The sequence below is a fragment of the Pogona vitticeps genome, chromosome 6 (genome assembly GCF_051106095.1).
Source record: "Pogona vitticeps strain Pit_001003342236 chromosome 6, PviZW2.1, whole genome shotgun sequence".
Taxonomy (NCBI): Eukaryota; Metazoa; Chordata; class Lepidosauria; order Squamata; family Agamidae; genus Pogona; species Pogona vitticeps.
The window spans coordinates 115,517,246-115,534,560 of NC_135788.1; the positions used below are offsets into that span (position 1 = coordinate 115,517,246).

General features: G+C 46.0%; 1 protein-coding gene across 1 annotated transcript; it reads left to right on the forward strand.

Annotated features, from left to right (window-relative positions):
• Positions 1-3,011: 3,011 nt before the first annotated feature.
• Positions 3,012-11,490, forward strand: LOC110070563 (vomeronasal type-2 receptor 26). Its single transcript, XM_078378790.1, has 5 exons — positions 3,012-3,329; positions 4,900-5,748; positions 6,672-6,899; positions 9,027-9,153; positions 9,748-11,490. Exons 1-5 carry the CDS (start codon positions 3,012-3,014, stop codon positions 10,647-10,649), a joined length of 2,424 nt encoding a protein of 807 aa, XP_078234916.1. The 3' UTR covers positions 10,650-11,490.
• The last annotated feature ends 5,825 nt before the right edge of the window (positions 11,491-17,315 follow it).

Here is a 17,315-nt window from a genome sequence, read left to right on the forward strand (position 1 = left end):
ATCGACCCTTTTTGTTCTGCGCCAATGCCACTGGCAATCTGAAGATAAGCCTCTGCTGGTGTACCACTCCTAGACTCCTCGCCCATTCCAGTGAGAGAAAGTCAACAAGGCCACACTGCCTGTCATGTGGAGGCCCAACGCAAGAGCTTGGATGACAAGGCAGCTGTTTCTGGAATGGCTCTATGAAGCCTTTGCACCTACTGTGAAGAAATATCTTTCAGACAACCAGCTTCCTGAGAGGTGCCTTCTGCTGATGGACAACGCCCTGGCACACACACCCCATCCTTGGCGGAGGACATTGACAAGGATTCCATCAGGGTCAAGTTCCTCCACTCCCCCAACACAACACCTCTTCTGCAGCCCATGGACCAGCAAGTGATCAGCAACTTCAAGAAGCTGTACACAAAGGCACTCTTCACCAGGTGCTTCAATGTCACCGAGGAGATGTCCTTGACCCTGAAAGAGTTCTGAAAAACACATTTCAATGTCCTCCACAGCATCAGACTCACCGACAAGGCCTGGCAAGATGTCACAACTAAGACCTTGAACTCAGCCTGGAAGAAACTGTGGCCAGAATGTGTCACAGAAGTGGTACTGAGGGGACTGATTCACAGGGAGGAAGGCTCTTGAGAGTCCCCTGGACTGCAAGGAGTACAAACCTATCTGTTCTGAAGGAAATCAACCCTGAGTGCTCACTGGAAGGACAGATCCTGAAGCTGAGGCTCCAGTACTTTGGCCATCTCATGAGAAGAGAAGACTCCTTGGAAAAAACCATGATTTTGGGAAAGTGTGGAGGCAAGAGGAGAAGGGAACGACAGAGGACGAGATGGTTGGACAGTATCATCGAAGTGACCAAGGTGAATTTGACCCAACTCGGGGAGGCAGTGGAAGACAGGAGGGCCTGGCGTGCTCTTGTCCATGGGGTCATGAAGAGTCGGACATGACTAAACGACTAAACAACAACAACAAAACAACTGTTGCTTAAGTCTGAGGCTTGTCCAGCAGGGTGGTCAAGACTCACCCCTTGACCCTTCAGTCTTAAGTCCTCTGAGTGGGTCTCTTCATTGCTAGTTGTTTAATGTCCTTGTTCCCTCTCACACTTTTCTGGAGGTCCATCTCAAGGTGTTGCAATCTTTTGAATGGGCACCCTCTCAGTCCTGTAGTTTCATCGCAGTTAGGGGTGGAGAAGCTGGGTTAGGGCTATATGCCTCTGGTACAGGCCCAATTCTCCTCATGAGAGGCTGGACATCAAGCAGCTCTTGAGTTCCCCAGGCCCAAGCATGAGGTATTTTGCAGTAGGGTATTCTTGGCTGAATCCAGTGTACCCGTTAGTTGAAGAGTATTCAACTCGTACAACCTCTCCAGACATTCCTTAAGATCAGTCCATCAATATTTCCCCTTCTCTTCTTCTCCACTCTATCCCCACTTAGAAACAGTTACTTCCTATTCGATACTTCCTCCTCTTTCTCTTCCTGGAGATTCAGCTGCTTTCCTGGGGTCTACTTGCCTACTGAAGCCGTATCTTCAGAGGGTTCATCTTGTTTCAGGGAGTGCCCAGTTTAGAGGTACCAAACAAAACCCTCTAGTAGGCTAGTGTTCATAAGGTCCACCCTTGCCACTGGCCAAAGGACCATTTTTGACACAAACTCTTCTTTTGGGGTAGGTTTTCAACAGTTTTCTTGCTTGCTTGCTTTTCTTGTCTGGAAACTTTTTATTTGCTGTGGATCACTTCTTCCTCTCTCCCTGAGGTGGACAAAAGAAGTTGTCCGATGTGTTTTACTGAATATGCTCTTTTCAATAATGGGGCCAAGAAAAGTAGGAGTTTTGAAAGTGTGATTATATCTGTGTGATAATTACCATGCAGAGCACAATTATCCATATTATTGTTCCATGCCCCCAGGGGGTAAAGAGAGGCCTTGGAAGGTATAAGAAGGTGCCATGTAACATCCTCCAGAGCATTTACACACAACTCTAGAGAGGCACACAGCTCTGTTGGTGCAGTCAGTGTTACACTAAAATCTGCATTTCCTCTGCGTTTCAGATTATCTAAGAGTGTCACGTCATAGTGTTCTCTTGAGATTTGCCAAAGGGAGAATGTGTAAACAAAGAAACCAGTGCTCCCAAGGAAGATTTCAGATAATGGCATTAATACTATCCCTATTAATGCTGATGCCTCAGGCAGTGTGCAAGGGCACTGTTTCCAAACACTGTATTGGTCAACCTGTTTCTGTTCTTTACAAATATTATCAATCGGGAGATTTCAGCATCGCTGGCGTTGTCTCTCAGGTCAACACGTTTTCTGATTCAGTTGAGTTCAGAAACCATCCCTCTACGAAGGTGATCAACGAACCAGTGTAAGTTACTGTATCCTTTTTTCTACAAGATAAATAGGCTTCATTTCAGTGTAATGATTCTCAAAGAGGCTTAACATAGGTTATAATTGCACGAAGAATTTGTGTGGGATATCCTAAACTTCCAGAGTGATAAATATCAGCATTTTAGGTAATGTGGAAGTCATCACTCATTTCTGCCATCAACTGAATTGGTGAATGAATGACATCTCTTTGCTTCTTAGCAAGAAGTGTCCAGTGCTGTCCAACGCTAGATGTCAGACAGATGACAATCACCTCCAAGCTTAAAGAGTTGTCCTTCATTTCTACTGACGCCTATGGAACATCAGTCTGGCCGTGGCTAACCCTTTCTCCTGATTTAACGAGAGTCAAATGTAGGCATCTTCATCCACATCAGAAACACTTTTTGCACATTGTGGATGCATGAATAATATAATAATAATAATATAATTTATTGTCATTGTAAGTATATACACAGTATACCATACAACGAAATTCACAAATATACCCATTAATTGGAACTTCCAAAGACAATAACGTCATTTCCATACAACCCAGATATTCATGAGCTGAATTATTTTGCATTTCCTTGAAACTGCCAACTTTAATCTATTTCTTTAAAAATTTAAATAGATAGGATTTAATCTTAGCAGCACTATGATGACACAGGACTATTATGTCTCCTGTTGCAGGGTACTGTTCCAGACATACCAACACATCCTGGCTTTGGAGTTTGCTGTTCAGGAGATTAATGCAAATCCCCAGATCCTACCCAACATCACCCTGGGCTTCAACATCTACAACAGCCACTTCAGCGTGAGCGGGACCTACCTTGCTTCTATGGAGCTTCTCTCTTCTCACAGAAGATCGATCCCAAACTACAAGTGTGGCTTTGAGATAAATCCAATAGCAGCCATTGGGGGACCTGACATCTGCGTGCACATGACCCACATTCTGAGCCTCTACAAATTTCCCCAGGTAGGATATATGGATGGAGCACAGCACATGGAGCATTGCAGTTCATTCTTGTACCTGTTTTGACCCTTTTACCTATGCCTTTTGTGTGGCTGGGAGGTGGAATACTGTTTCATTCCTATTAAGAGGCAGATGATGGTTAAAGACTTGACAGCTGCTTCCCCCTGACTACTATCCTGTGTCTTTATAAAATTCCACAGGTACGGTATGTAGATGGGGTTCTACATACATCATATAGCCATTGATTGATTGATTGATTGATTGATTGATTGATTGATTGATTGATTGATTGATAGATTGATTGATTGATTGATTGATTGATTGATTCATTCATTCATTCATTCATTCATTCGTGTGTGTGTGTGTGTGTGTACTGAACCCTTTGTGTTTTCTTTCACTGCTTTTGTAAATCAATGATAGACAAATGGTGTAACTGGAATTAAGTGGCCGATGATGATTAAAGGAAAAAATACCCTGCTTATGTACTTATGAATTTACAAGTGGAATAAAATAATTCATGTGGGCCATATGTTTCTTATGTGCATTATCACTGATACAGACAACCAAGGAAGCTGTGTCACGGCTTCTCGTTTAGAGCTGATTTACACCTTCCTAAGCATCACAAAATTATAGACTTGGTGAATAACCGAGTTGGAAGAGTCCTATAATGTCAACCCCCTGCCCAACACAGAAATCCAAATCATAGCATATTTGATAGATTACTGTTGTTTAGTCACTAAGTCATGTACGACTCTTCATGACCCCATGGACCAGAGCATGCCAGGCCCTCCTGTCTTCCACAGCTTCCCGGAGTTGGGCCAAATTCATGTTGGTTGCTTCAGTGACACCATCCATCCATCTCATCCTCGGTCGTCCCCTTCTCCTCTTGCCTTCACATTTTCCCAACATCAGGGTCTTTTCCAGGGAGTTTTCTCTTCTCATGAGATGCCCAAAGTATTGGAGCCTCAGCTTCAGGATCTGTCCTTCCAGTGAGCACTCGGGGTTGATTTCTTTCAAAATGGATAGGTTTGTTCTCTTTGCAGTCCTTGGTATGACTACTTTTGTAATATTTTCAAATATTTGAAAAGTGGTATCCTATCTGCCCTCAGTCTTCTTTTCTTAAGGCAAAACATGCCCAGTTCTTTCAGTCTTTCCTCATAGCGCTTGGTTCTCAGTTCCCTCAGTCATCCTTGTTGAAGTTGCTCCAGTTTGTTGGCTGTTTGGTGTGCTGCTAAGTCTTGCTTAAGTGAGGCTTTACTGGGTTGTGGAGCACGTCTTGATTCCACAAGATGGTTGGTTGGTCTTCTTTATTAGAGGTGATTTACAGCTTCCTAACCATCAAGGGTCTGGTTAGTGCTACTAAGACTTCCTTTAATGGTTAAATTGAGTATGTTAGGGGGGTACATCTTGGTTACACAACTGGATTCTTGGCCTAGAAGATAAGCAACTTAGTACCTAAAAGTTCTTATTAATCCCTGGAAGTTGCTGGAAGTTCTTATTAACCCCTGGAAGAAAAAGGGAGAAGGAACAAAGTATCCAGGATTTCTTAATCTTGCCTCTTTGTTTCCTGTAGCTCACCTATGGCTCTGCTCCACTAATGGACAACCCAAGCCAAACCAAATTTCTCCAGCAAATGTTTCCCAACGGGGCTCTGCAAGACAGCAGCATTCTCCAGTTGCTGCTGCGTTTCAGGTGGACGTGGATTGGGGTTCTTTGTGCAAATGATATTTACGGAGAAAAGTTGGTACACGATGTACTCTCTGGGTGGTCCCAGCATGGTGTTTGTGTCGAGTTCATAAGAAGATTCCCAACAGTGACTTTTTCTGATGGGTTTGAAAGTGCGATAGAGAAAGAAGCAGAACTATACAAACTTGTCATGCAAAGCAGAGCAAATGTCATGGTCTCATTTGGTGAAATCCACACAATAATATTGTTGACACTGATGCACCAGTTTTCTGAAGTGGAGGACGTGAAAAGGAAAGCGAATGTCTGGATTCTGGCGGCCCAAATGGATTATGCATCCCTTTCTTTTCATAAATATTGCAGCATTGATTTTCTCCATGGAGCCATCTCCGTAGCCGCTCACTCAGTGGAGGTGCCCGGATTCCGGGAATTTCTTCAGACCCGAAATCCTGGAAAAGAGGATGGCTTTTTCAGGGTTTTCTGGGAGCATGCCTTTGACTGTCGGTTCCCTAGTGCCGATATTGACAGTCAGTCTGAGGTACCCTGCACTGGGGAGGAGAAGTTGGAGGCTCTTCCTGCATCTGCTTTTGAAATGGCCATGTCTGCTCAGAGCTACAGTATGTACAATGCTGCCTATGTTGTAGCACATGCTTTGATGTCAAGGTACTCTCCCAGATCCAGGGAGAGGTTGACTGTGGATGGAGGGAGTGGAAAATATCTGAATGAAGAGTCATGGCAGGTAACAGTTTTTGAGCACAAAAATGCAAAGGAATACCTTCTTTTGTGGGACGTGGTGGCGCAGCGGGTTAAACCACAGAAGCCTCTGTGCTGCAAGTTCAGAAGATCTGCAGTCATAAAATCGAATCCATGGGATGGAGGGAGCTCCCGTTGCTTGTCCCAGCTCCTGCCAACCTAGCAGTTCGAAGGCATGTAAAAATGCAAGTAGATAAACAGGTACCACCTTGGTGGGAAGGTCATAGCATTCCGTGTCTGGCTGTGCTGGGCATGTGACCATGGAAACTGTCTACCGAGAAACGCTGGCTCTACGGCTTGGAGACAGGGATGAGCACCGCCCCCTAGAGTCAGACACGACTGGACTAAATGTCAAGGGGAACCTTTACCTTTACTTTTACCCCATTTTGGCTGCAATCTGATAGCCCAAATGATCTGAAAAGCTTCTCCTGTTGAGAAGACGATGTTAGAGACTTCAAGCACCAAATCTGTCATAGACAGAGATGGACATGAATTGAACTGAGAACCAGAAAATAACTTGATTTTTTTCACCCCATCTATTATTCTATTTTTATTGTTAGCCACCCAGAGTAGACTTGTGACTAGATGGGTGGGGTATAAATTTAATAAATGAAATAAATAAATAAAAACTGATGAATTGGGCTGGTCCAGGAATCCTGTATTGACAAAATAAAACAAAGTGCTGAACATTTCCTCCTCAGTGCTTCATTTTGCCTGCCCTTCCTTCTCCCGCTCCTCCCATCACCTCCTTTCCTAGTCCTGTTACTTCCACCAACACTTCGGCCTCTGCCTAATGAAGGCTCAAAGACAATCAAGTCTTCAAGGGCCCCCTGTGATACACTAATGTTCATTACGTTGGCCTCTTTTTCAGCCTCTTTATTAATCATTCTTTTTTGCCTTCTTCTTTAGCTCCACTACTTTCTTAGAAACGTCTCATTCAACAACAGTGCTGGGGAAAGGATTTCCTTTAACTCAGATGGGGAACTGATAGCTGGGTTGGATATTATCAACTGGGTCACATTCCCAAACCGGTCCTTTCACAGAATCCGAGTTGGAAGTATAGACCCTACGGCTCCCCCAGGAAAAGTGTTTTCTATTTCAGACCATTCAGTCACATGGCCCAGCGACTTTAACCAGGTAGTACCTGTGTGTATGTGTCTCCATTCATTTTACCAATACCTACATGTTTTCGGTATTCAAACCTCCTTCCTAGAAGCCTACTCTGGCCAAGGATTCTGTTGCTCCAAGGATATCTCTTTCGCCAAACGAAAGGGGGTCGAGTTTTGTATTCTCCAATCATTTTACACAGAGCAGCCTCTCCTTCCATCCAAGTCCAGTAAAACTCCAGCAAGCATTGGCCATTTTCATTCATCTTCCCAATGCCAAAACAGCTTAGACAAGTGGGCCAAGAACTGTGATCAGCACCAACTCTAGCGTTAGTCTCCTAGAATGAACAGCAGTTCTTGCACAGGGATGTTTTTGATAGTAGCTGCCAGATTGTCATAGAATTTCTCTTTGACTTCTGTTGTAGCCAACAGTGTTGGTTCATATGCACTAATGAGGGTGACTGGTCCTGCTGATGAGTGGAGCTGCAGAGACAGGATTCTTTCACTCCCCGCAGTAGGTGGAACAATAAATCTCAGTAGAGTATTTCTAACTGTAAAGCTAACACCATATTCCCTGCTCTCATTCAACGGTTTTCCTTGCCAGAAGAATGAGAATTTTTTTCTTTGACAGATCCCGAGTCTAGCAATCTTGTCTCTTGCAGGGCAACAATGTCCATCTGCAGCCTACTCAGTTCCATGTCAATGACAGCTATCTTGCGCACATCATCTATTTCCTGCAGGTCATCAGAAAAGCCAGGGGTCATTGTCCAAACATTCCAGGTGCCCAACTTTAGGGCAGAAGTTTTCTTATGATTGTTGCATGGTGCAGGGTTATCAATCCGACTGTCAGATTTCACCCTAAACCTCACGTATCCCATGGGGTTAACAGACTGTAGCAAGGCAGCACCTTACTGGTTGGGGGCTGCCCAGCTTAAGGCAGGTGGTAGCTACCTAGTGAGGTGCAATGACCTCTCCCACCATAGGAGGTAACCCCTGGAGTCCCGTTCTACACCAAAGAAGCAGAGTCTTATAACTGGTAACTGCTACTTCCAATGTTATTTTGACGCTGTATGAGAAGCTGGAGTGTCCTCTCCAGAGCATGAAAGCTGAGTAAAATAATATGGAGAATAGACTGTTACCCAAGCAGCAAATCCCCCCTCTCCATGTCACTGCAATTGTCCAGTGGAACGGCAAGAGCCAATACAACTGGTTCCAACGATGTCGCAGGAGTTGCCAGAGTGTGACTATACACAGTCACAAACTGCCTCTGGGACTCTGGCTCTGGATTTTGCCTTGAAGTTTACTCCTGAAGCCTTTTCCATCAATGGATATAGCCACAAGGCAGTGGAAATTTGAAATCAGAGTTTTCCTTCTCCTAGATGGGCTGCCTTCCAAGGCTTACAGACCCCACCTACCTGGGTGCACAGATTAGTGCTTCGGCATGGGAAGAAGTTTAGAAGGGGTGGAAAAGGAAGGGGTGGATAAGAGTTTAGATGAAGTGGAAGAGGAAATGGGAAGGAAGGAAGTTTACAAGGGATGGTAAAGGAAATGGGGGTGGAGAGGTCCCCAGAAGGCATGGAAAGGAAATTGGGTGGAGAGGACCCCAGAAAGGGTGGAAAGGGAAAGGGGTGGAAAAGGAAAGGGGTGAAGAGGACCCTGGATTGGGGAGGAAAATAAAGGTGGTGGAGGGGATCCTGGAAGGGAAGAATGTAAGGGGGTGCAGAGAACATTGGAAGGGGTGGAAAGTAATGGGAATGGAGAGGACCCTGGAACAGAGTGGAAAGGGAAAGGGGTGAAGAGGAGCCTGGAAGGGGTGGAAAGTAAAGGGAGCAGAGAGGTTTGGAAGGGGTGGAAAGTAAAGGGGATGGAGAGGACCCTGGAAAGGTGTGGAAAGGGAAAGGCGTGAAGAGGACCCTGGAATGGGCGGAAAGGAAAGGAGGTGCAGAGGACTTTGGAAGGGACAGAAAGTAACGGGGGTGGAGAGTACAGTACTTTGGAAGGGGTGGAAAGTAATGGGGCTGCGGAGGACCCAGGAATGCTTGACTGTGGTGCCCACTAATCCATTTCTAGTGTAGGCTCTCCAACAAAGTAAAGACTTGCAAGGTAAAAGCCCTCCTGCTATTCGATCATATCCTTCTTCTTATTCTCTTTCGTACAGACACTCCCCGTTTCCTTATGTAATGAGGAATGCCATCCAGGTTACAGGAGGGCCAAGAAGGATGGAAAGCCATTTTGCTGCTACGATTGCCTTCCATGTCCTGAAGGGAAAATTTCAAATCAGACGGGTAAGAGATGCTGAGGGCTCTTCTATCCAACAACTGAACACAGGGGGTGATTATTTTAACTTCCATTGATGGCTATTATTTTAAGAGTCAGGATTTTGAACATCTTTGAATATGGCTTCTTTGAAGTCAAGACTGGCAATTTTTCTCTATGAGGGTTTGTGAATCAGTCAACTCTTCCCGACCCCTTTTGTTTGTCAGCATAGAAAAGGGGAATCGTGGTGCATGGAATCGCCAGGTGCCACAAAGCACTGTTTAAAGCAGCCACAGATCCCCATGTGCTGTTCAACACTCACAAATTCTTATATTCTCCATAATGGAAATGAACTTTCTAGTCAACTCCTATTTGAGTCTTTTTAATTTCATCTTTTCCCTTTCAGCTTATTTTCCTTTCAAGTGCTTTAAATTTTGATTTCCTTTGGGGTGGGAACGTGTTCCTTGCATCCAACCAGGTTGACCATCCCTCTTCTCTATACAGTTCACTTTAGAATGCTGTACGGTGTCATTACAAATTTCATCTTCCTACCTCTGATGATACTACATACTACACAAATAGAAAGACACATGCAATTTAAAAATATGGGTTTTCTTTTTCAGATATGGAAGAGTGCATTGAGTGTCCAAAAAGCCAATATCCAAATCATTACCAGGATTCGTGCGTTCAAAAAGAGACCACTTTCCTGTCTTATGAAGAACCCATGGGAACCACTCTGGCCAGTGCTGGCATCACTTTTTCTTTCCTCACAGCTTTGATACTTGCTCTCTTCATCAAGCACCAGGAGACTCCCCTAGTCAAAGCCAACAACCGGAGCCTCACCTACACCCTCCTCATCTCCCTCCTGCTGGCCTTCCTTTGTGTTTTACTCTTCATTGGACAACCAAATAAGCTGACCTGTCTTCTTCAACAGCCTGCTTTTGGCCTCATCTTCTCAGTGGCCATTTCTTGTGTGTTGGCCAAAACCATCACGGTGGTTCTCGCTTTCATGGCTACAAAGCCTGGGTCCCAGATCAGGAAATGGCTGTGGAAAAGAATAGCCAGCTCCATTGTTCTTTCCTGTTCCCTCATTCAAGCTGTGATTTGCGTTGTGTGGCTGGCAACCTCTCCCCCTTTCCCAGATATTGACATGTACTCAATGCCTGAGGAGATGGTACAGGAGTGTAACGAAGGGTCGGCCACCATGTTTTACTGTGTTCTGGGCTTTCTGGGTTTCCTAGCCATTGTCAGCTTCAGCGTGGCCTTCCTAGCTAGGAAGTTACCAGACAGTTTTAATGAAGCCAAGTTTATCACCTTCAGCATGTTAATGTTCTGCAGCGTTTGGGTGTCCTTTGTTCCCACCTACTTGAGCAGCAAGGGGAAGTCCATGATGGTTGTGGAGAGTTTCTCCATCTTGGCCTCCTGTGCTGGGCTGCTGGCTTGCATCTTTTTCCCCAAGTGCTTTATCATTGTGATGAGGCCTGAGTTGAACTGCAGACAGCAGCTAATGAAAAGGAAGCATTAACAAATGGAACACTGCCTTCCTTAACAGAATCCTTTCTCCTCTGAGGAAGAGCTGATATCTATAAATAGATATCTCTACGTGGGGCTCCCTTTGAAGCTGATGCGGAAACTTCAGGTGGTGCAGAATGCGGTAGCCAGAATCCTCACTGGAGTGAGAAAATGCCAACATATCTCTCCTACTCTGGCCATGCTGCATTGGCTGCCCATCCGTTTCCGCATTGACTTCAAAGTGTTAATGCTTACATATAAGGCCCTAAACGGTTTAGGACCCCGATACTTGATGGAACGCCTGCTTCCACCTAGATCTACTCGGATCACCCGCATGAGCCAGGAGGTGAGGCTGAGGAGCCTAACGACGAGGGAGGCCCAGAAAGAAAGGACACGAAACCGGGCCTTCTCGGTGGTGGCTCCTCGCCTCTGGAACAATCTCCCTCCTGAGATCCGCGCGGCCCCCACTTTGGACACTTTTAAAAGTCAATTAAAAACATGGCTATACATTCAGGCCTTCCCTCCAATTAATATCTGACTTTTCTTTATTCTCTCCTTATGTATTTTCTATTCTATTGTTGTATTCTGTTTATTACAATATGATTTATGTAATTGTGTGTGCTTTTTATATTATTTCACTGTTTTTACTATATTGGAAGCCGCCTAGAGTGGTCTTTTAGACCAGATGGGCGGGGTATAAATCAAATAAATAAATAAATAAATAAATAAATAAAATAAATAAATAAAGAATGTCCTTGTTGATGTCCATTGCTCCTATCTTCTTTGTCTCTGGTGTCTTGAAATGTACTTGCCATAAATATAGATATAAAATTGAATAAATATAAAATTGCAGATCTGTGTTTTCCTCCCAAAGCTAATTATTTTGTCGAAAGAGGGAGAAGGCAATCAAAGTAAAAAGACACCGACAGAGCAGAAAATGAATTGAGTCTTCCTAAGGAGGTATGGCAGGGAGATTTAAAAGAGGAAATTGGTGTTGAAGATTGGAAGAAGTGGTGGAATAAAAGAATTTTGATGAGTACGTCTATAAGGGTTAAGGGAAATGCTTATAGAATAGTATGGCAATGGTATTTCTCTCCAGCAAAATTTAATTTAATGAATAAGTAACTACCAACTATTTGTTGGAAGTGTAAGAAAAGATTGGGTACATATTTCCACATGTAGTGGGCAATTGAAAGGATGGAGAAAGGTTGGAGATCAGTTTTAACAAGATAAAGGAAGTTATGGGGATAAATATACAAAAGTGTTCAATGACAGTTTTGTTAAAGTTTAGAAATACTCGAATAATATGGGTGGAAAAGTAATTAATTATAGTATTGTTAGGTAAATGTAGCAAGATTAGTATTTGGAAGAAAATGGAAATAAATTATAATGCTTTAAAAATAAACTAAATGGTTATATTCAGAGTGTGGAGGGGCATGCTGGATGTAAAGTACTCTGTTTTCCTGAAAATAAGACTTAACCTGAAAATAAGCCCTAGTAGGATTTTTCAGGATGCTCGTAATACAGTATAAGCCCTACCCCAATAATAAGCCCCTGCTTAGTGACACCCCACCCTCCAACGTTGTGCAACAAGCAGAAGATGATATGACTGTATTTAAACAAAGATGTTGTGGTCGCACTCTGTTCCACAGGACAAAGGGATGATTTATTTTCCAACAAGCTGACACCAATTGTGACGGGCTCCTCACGTGTCCTCAGGTTGTTTCACCAGCCTGAGGCCCACGACACATTTTCTCCTTTACGCTGCCACCAGTTGACCTCTGTCAACATCCTTTAATTGGAAAGATGGAGGTCCCGGCTGAGTATAAATTTGAACAACACAGGTTTATTGATTACAGTTTGCTTAAACAGGTTCTTCACAGACTTTGATGTATTCATTAGATGAGTAATAACTTGTTTCACTCTTAACTCTCTTAGTTCTCTATAAGTTCCACATTCTAAACTGACTCCTTTAAGTCCTAGCTCTGCCACCCTACCTAATGAACAGACTCATTTCTACTTTGGTCTCTCATCCCTGACTCTCACATCAGACTCTCCTCTCTGACTTAAACTGACTGACTTCCTCAAAAGAATGACCAAACCTCTCTTCTAGCTTCTCTGGCTCTGCCAACCAACAGCTGCAGGCTAATACATAGATAGGAGGGCAGGGTGTCTGCTACACCCAGGCACTCTCTTCTCCTGGACTGTGGTATCATTGCCATTGACAATGGTGAATCTGGGGTAGGGCTAGATGCCTCTGTATGGGCCCAGTTCTCTTTACAGGAGGCTAAACATCAAGTTTTGAAGTCTCCCAGTCCAAGCATGGCAGGTTAGCTGGGGGGCTGGGTTTTGTAGTAGGGTATTGCTGATTGAATCCAAATGTACTCATTACAGTGGTGCCCCGCTTAACGATTACCCCGCTCCATGAAGAATCTGCTTAATGATTAGGTTTTTGCGATCGCAAAATGATGTTTAGATAAGAAAAAACACTTTACGATGATCGGTTCCCTGCTTCGGCAACCGATTTTTCACTTAACGATGATCAAAACAGCTGATCGCTGGGGTTCGGGAGCTGGAAGCCCTGTTGCTGCTCTGGGGAGGCCGGCTGGGGTGTCCTCGGCCAGAGACAAGCGGAGCCAGAGCGGAGCCTGTGCTCGGGACGCAGGGGCTGCCTGCAAACAGCGGAGTTCGGAGCTCGGAGGCTCGGAGGGCAGCGTAGCCGGAGCTGGAGCTCACAAGCCGGGGCCGGAGTGGGAGCAGGAGATAGAGAGGGTGCTCCTCCGGCTTCTGGCTGGGCTCGGAAGCCCGGCAGCTCTTTTTGACCACCGGAGGAGGCTGGATTCGGAGCTCCGGACGTGTGGGTCGCAGGAACATCGCCCAGCGGACCCCTGCCTGCGCCCTGCCTGATCCTGGGAGGCATCCCAGCGGAGGCCCTGGCGGCGAGGCCCGGCGACGGAGAGTTTCGACCAGCGAGCACCCGGACAGTGATTAGATCCCGGCGGAGGGGTGATCTGAGTTGGAGCGCCGAGTCCGGAGGCAGCCACAAGGTACAGGGTCATCGTCGGACCCGGAGGGAGCCTGTGGGGTTACTGGAGTGACGGAGCGTTTGCACGCCGGTCGCCATGTTGGAAGAACTTCCCCCAGGCCCCCCACTTCTTTCCATCTGCGAAGGATGTCTCCTCTCTAATTCAAGGGAGGGAAATGGCTGGGTTTGAGTCCCACTTAGCTCGGTTCCTGGTGCTTTGGATCCTGTTGACTTATAACATCGTGGACCTGGGGTCCTTTGCTAAAAACTGTAAAAACTGTGACTACTGGCTCCTTAAAGAACACTGCACACCAGCGCCGCTACTAACATCCAGGCCAGCTATACTAGAAAGAACAAGGCCACGTGGGGGGGAAGGTCTGCTCTGGGCGCCGGGTGGGGGGTAATTAGTCTGGTTTTCTTATTTTTACTTATTTATTTACCTTTCTTTTTTACTTCGATATTCTGATCAATTGTATTTAATTTACGCTTGTTTATTTTATGTTTATTATTTATATGCACTAGCTTATTGTATATGGTTAATATTTATGTGTTTTATTATTATTTTTTCCCTTTTTGTTTATTTGATTCACTTGTATTAAGTTAATTTTGCTTATTATTTTCTCCTGTCTCTATTTCCTGCCCTTTTTCCCTCCCCTTTTTCCTCCTTCCCTCCCCCCTCCCTTCGATGAAATGGAAGGCCTGCCCTCCCAGCGAGGGGCCCCAAAATATTTCTGTGATCACGGGTAGAGGTAGATATGGCTTTGGCCCGGTCCCTCCTCATGTAAGAAGAACGATGAACAGATGTCTGAAGGCTGTCCGTTGTTCTGAGACCGGGACCAACCCTCAGTATCGAAGCAGCCAGTTCAGTCATCCTTCTACTCTTCGCCTGGTGTTGTTGAATGCCAGGTCTGTATCCAATAAGGCCCAGGTGATTTATGATCTTATCCTGGAGGAGGATGCAGACCTGGCATGCATAACCGAAACATGGATCGGCGGAGAGGGGGGTCCCCCCCAGCACTCATCTGTCCGCCCGGTTATGCTGTCCAACACCAGGGCAGACTGGAAGGACGGGGGGGGGGAGTTGCCATTGTTCACAAATCCATCTTGGAGGTTACTAGGCGCTCCTCGGTGGTAAAACCAGGTCTGGAGGCCCTCCACGTGTCGATTGGGGCTAGGGACGGTATTGGGATCTTGTTGGGCTACCGTGCTCCCCGCGACCCAGCCATTTCCCTACCGGAACTGGTGGACTTTGTCTCTGCGGCACTACTGGTCTCCCCGAAGCTGTTGGTTCTGGGGGACTTCAATGTGCATGCGGAGGCAGAGACTTCCGGACCAGCTCTTCAGTTCTTGGAGACCATGGCCTTCTTGAACATGTCCCAACATGTCATCGGCCCCACCCACGTGGGCGGCCACACACTTGACCTGGTTTTTTCCACTAACGGGAGTGAGAGTGGTCCAATGGTGACTGACCTTGAGTCGGTCCCTCTGCCATGGTCGGATCATCACCTAATAAAATGTAACCTCAACATGGCCCTCCCCCCTCGCAGGGAGCAGGGACCTATTGTTATGGTCCGCCCTCGAAGGCTACTGGATCCGATTGGATTCCACGATGCCATGAGAGGTGCTATGGGTATTGGGGGCCTTGCACTGGCCTGGCTCCGCTCCTTCTTGGAGGACCGTCCCCAGAGAGTCCAGCTTGGGGAGAGCGTCTCGGCCCCGTGGAATCTCAATTGCGGGGTTCCACAGGGGTCGATCATCTCCCCAATGCTGTTTAACATCTATATGAGGCCGCTGGGTGGGGTCATCAGGGGGTGTGGAGCTCGGTGTCATCAGTATGCTGATGATACTCAGCTCTACATCTCATTTCCACCTTCCGCAGGAGATGCCGTTCTGTCCCTCCAGCGCTGCCTGGGGACCGTACTGCAATGGATGCAGGAGAATGGGCTGAGGCTGAACCCGGACAAGACAGAGGTACTAAGGGTGGGCGCCCCCACAGTCGGGAGTTTGGGAAACTCCCTCTCTTTTGGGGGGGTTACCCTTCCTGCTAAGGATGGGGTCCGCAGCTTGGGGATCCATCTGGACCCGGCGCTCACTATAGAATCCCAGGTGGCGTCAGTGGTCCGAACCGCCTTCTACCATCTTAGGCGGGTAGCCCAGCTACAGCCCTATCTCGGTGTTGGGGCGCTCACCACTTTGGTGCATGCACTCGTAATCTCAAGATTAGACTACTGTAATGCGTTCTACGTGGGGCTGCCTTTGAGGCTGTTGCGGAAACTTCAGGTGGTGCAGAATGCGGCGGCCAGACTCCTCAGTGGGGTGAAAAAATTCCAACACATCTCACCCACTCTGGCCGCATTGCATTGGCTGCCCATCAGATTCCGCATCGACTTCAAAGTGTTGACGCTTACGTACAAAGCCCTAAATGGTTTAGGGCCTCGATACTTGGCGGAACGCCTTCTACCACCAAGATCTACCCATGTCACTCGCACGAGCCAGGAGGTGAGGCTGAGGAGCCTAACGCCGAGGGAGGCCCGGAAGGAAAAGACAAGAAATCGGGCCTTCTCGGCGGTGGCTCCTCGCCTCTGGAACAACCTTCCCCCTGATATTCGCGCGGCCCCCTCGCTCGGTATTTTCAAAAAGCATTTAAAAACATTGATGTTTTGGCAGGCCTTCCCTCCTAGTTAATTCCTGATCCCCTTCTCTTTTCTTTCCTAATGTTTTAACCCAATTGTTGAAAGTTTTCTTTTATGTAATTCTGTTGTTTTTATTGTGGCAGCCCATGTTGTAAGCCGCCTAGAGTGGTCTATCGACTAGATAGGCGGGATATAAATAAAATAAATAATAATAATAATAATAATGATCGTCGGGTTTCCAAAATGGCCGCCTGCTGTGCAAAATGGCTCCCCGCTGTGTTAAGGATGGATTCTTTGCTCCACAGGGAGCAGAAAATGGCCACCCTATGGAGGATCTTTGCTGGACGAGCAGGTATTTCGCCCGTTGAAATGCATTGAATGGTTTTCAATGCATTTCAGTGGGCTTTTTTATTTCGCTTGACGACGATTCCGCTCTACAGTGATTTCGCTGGAACGGATTAACATCGTCAAGCGAGGCACCACTGTAGTTGGAGAGAATCTTTGGCACCAGGTTACTTCCAGCTACTCTGTTGTATCCTTAACAACATCCCATCAGCCTTTAGGAACTCCTGCGGTCTACTTGCCTACGGAATTGGTATCTTCAGAGGGTTCATCTTCCTTCAGGGAGTGCCCAGATTAGAGGTAACAAACAAAATCCTCTAGTGGGCTAGTGTTCAAAGGGTCAACCCTTGCCACAGGCCAAAGGACCCTTTTTGAGACAAACTCTTCCTTTTGGGCAAGTTTTCAAAAGTTTTCTTTCTTGTCTGGAAACTTTTTTCTTGCTGTGGATCACCTCTTCCTCTCTCCCAGACGTCGACAAAACAAGTTGTCTGATGAATTTTACTAAATATACTCTTCTCAAAAATGGGGTCAAGAAAAGAAGGAGTTATGAAAGTGTGATTATATCTGTACAATAATTATCATACTGAGCACAATTATCTCTATTTTTGCTCTGTGTCCCAAGAGGAGGACTAGGAAGGTATATAAAGAAGCCATCTAACATCCTCCAGAGCATTAAGAG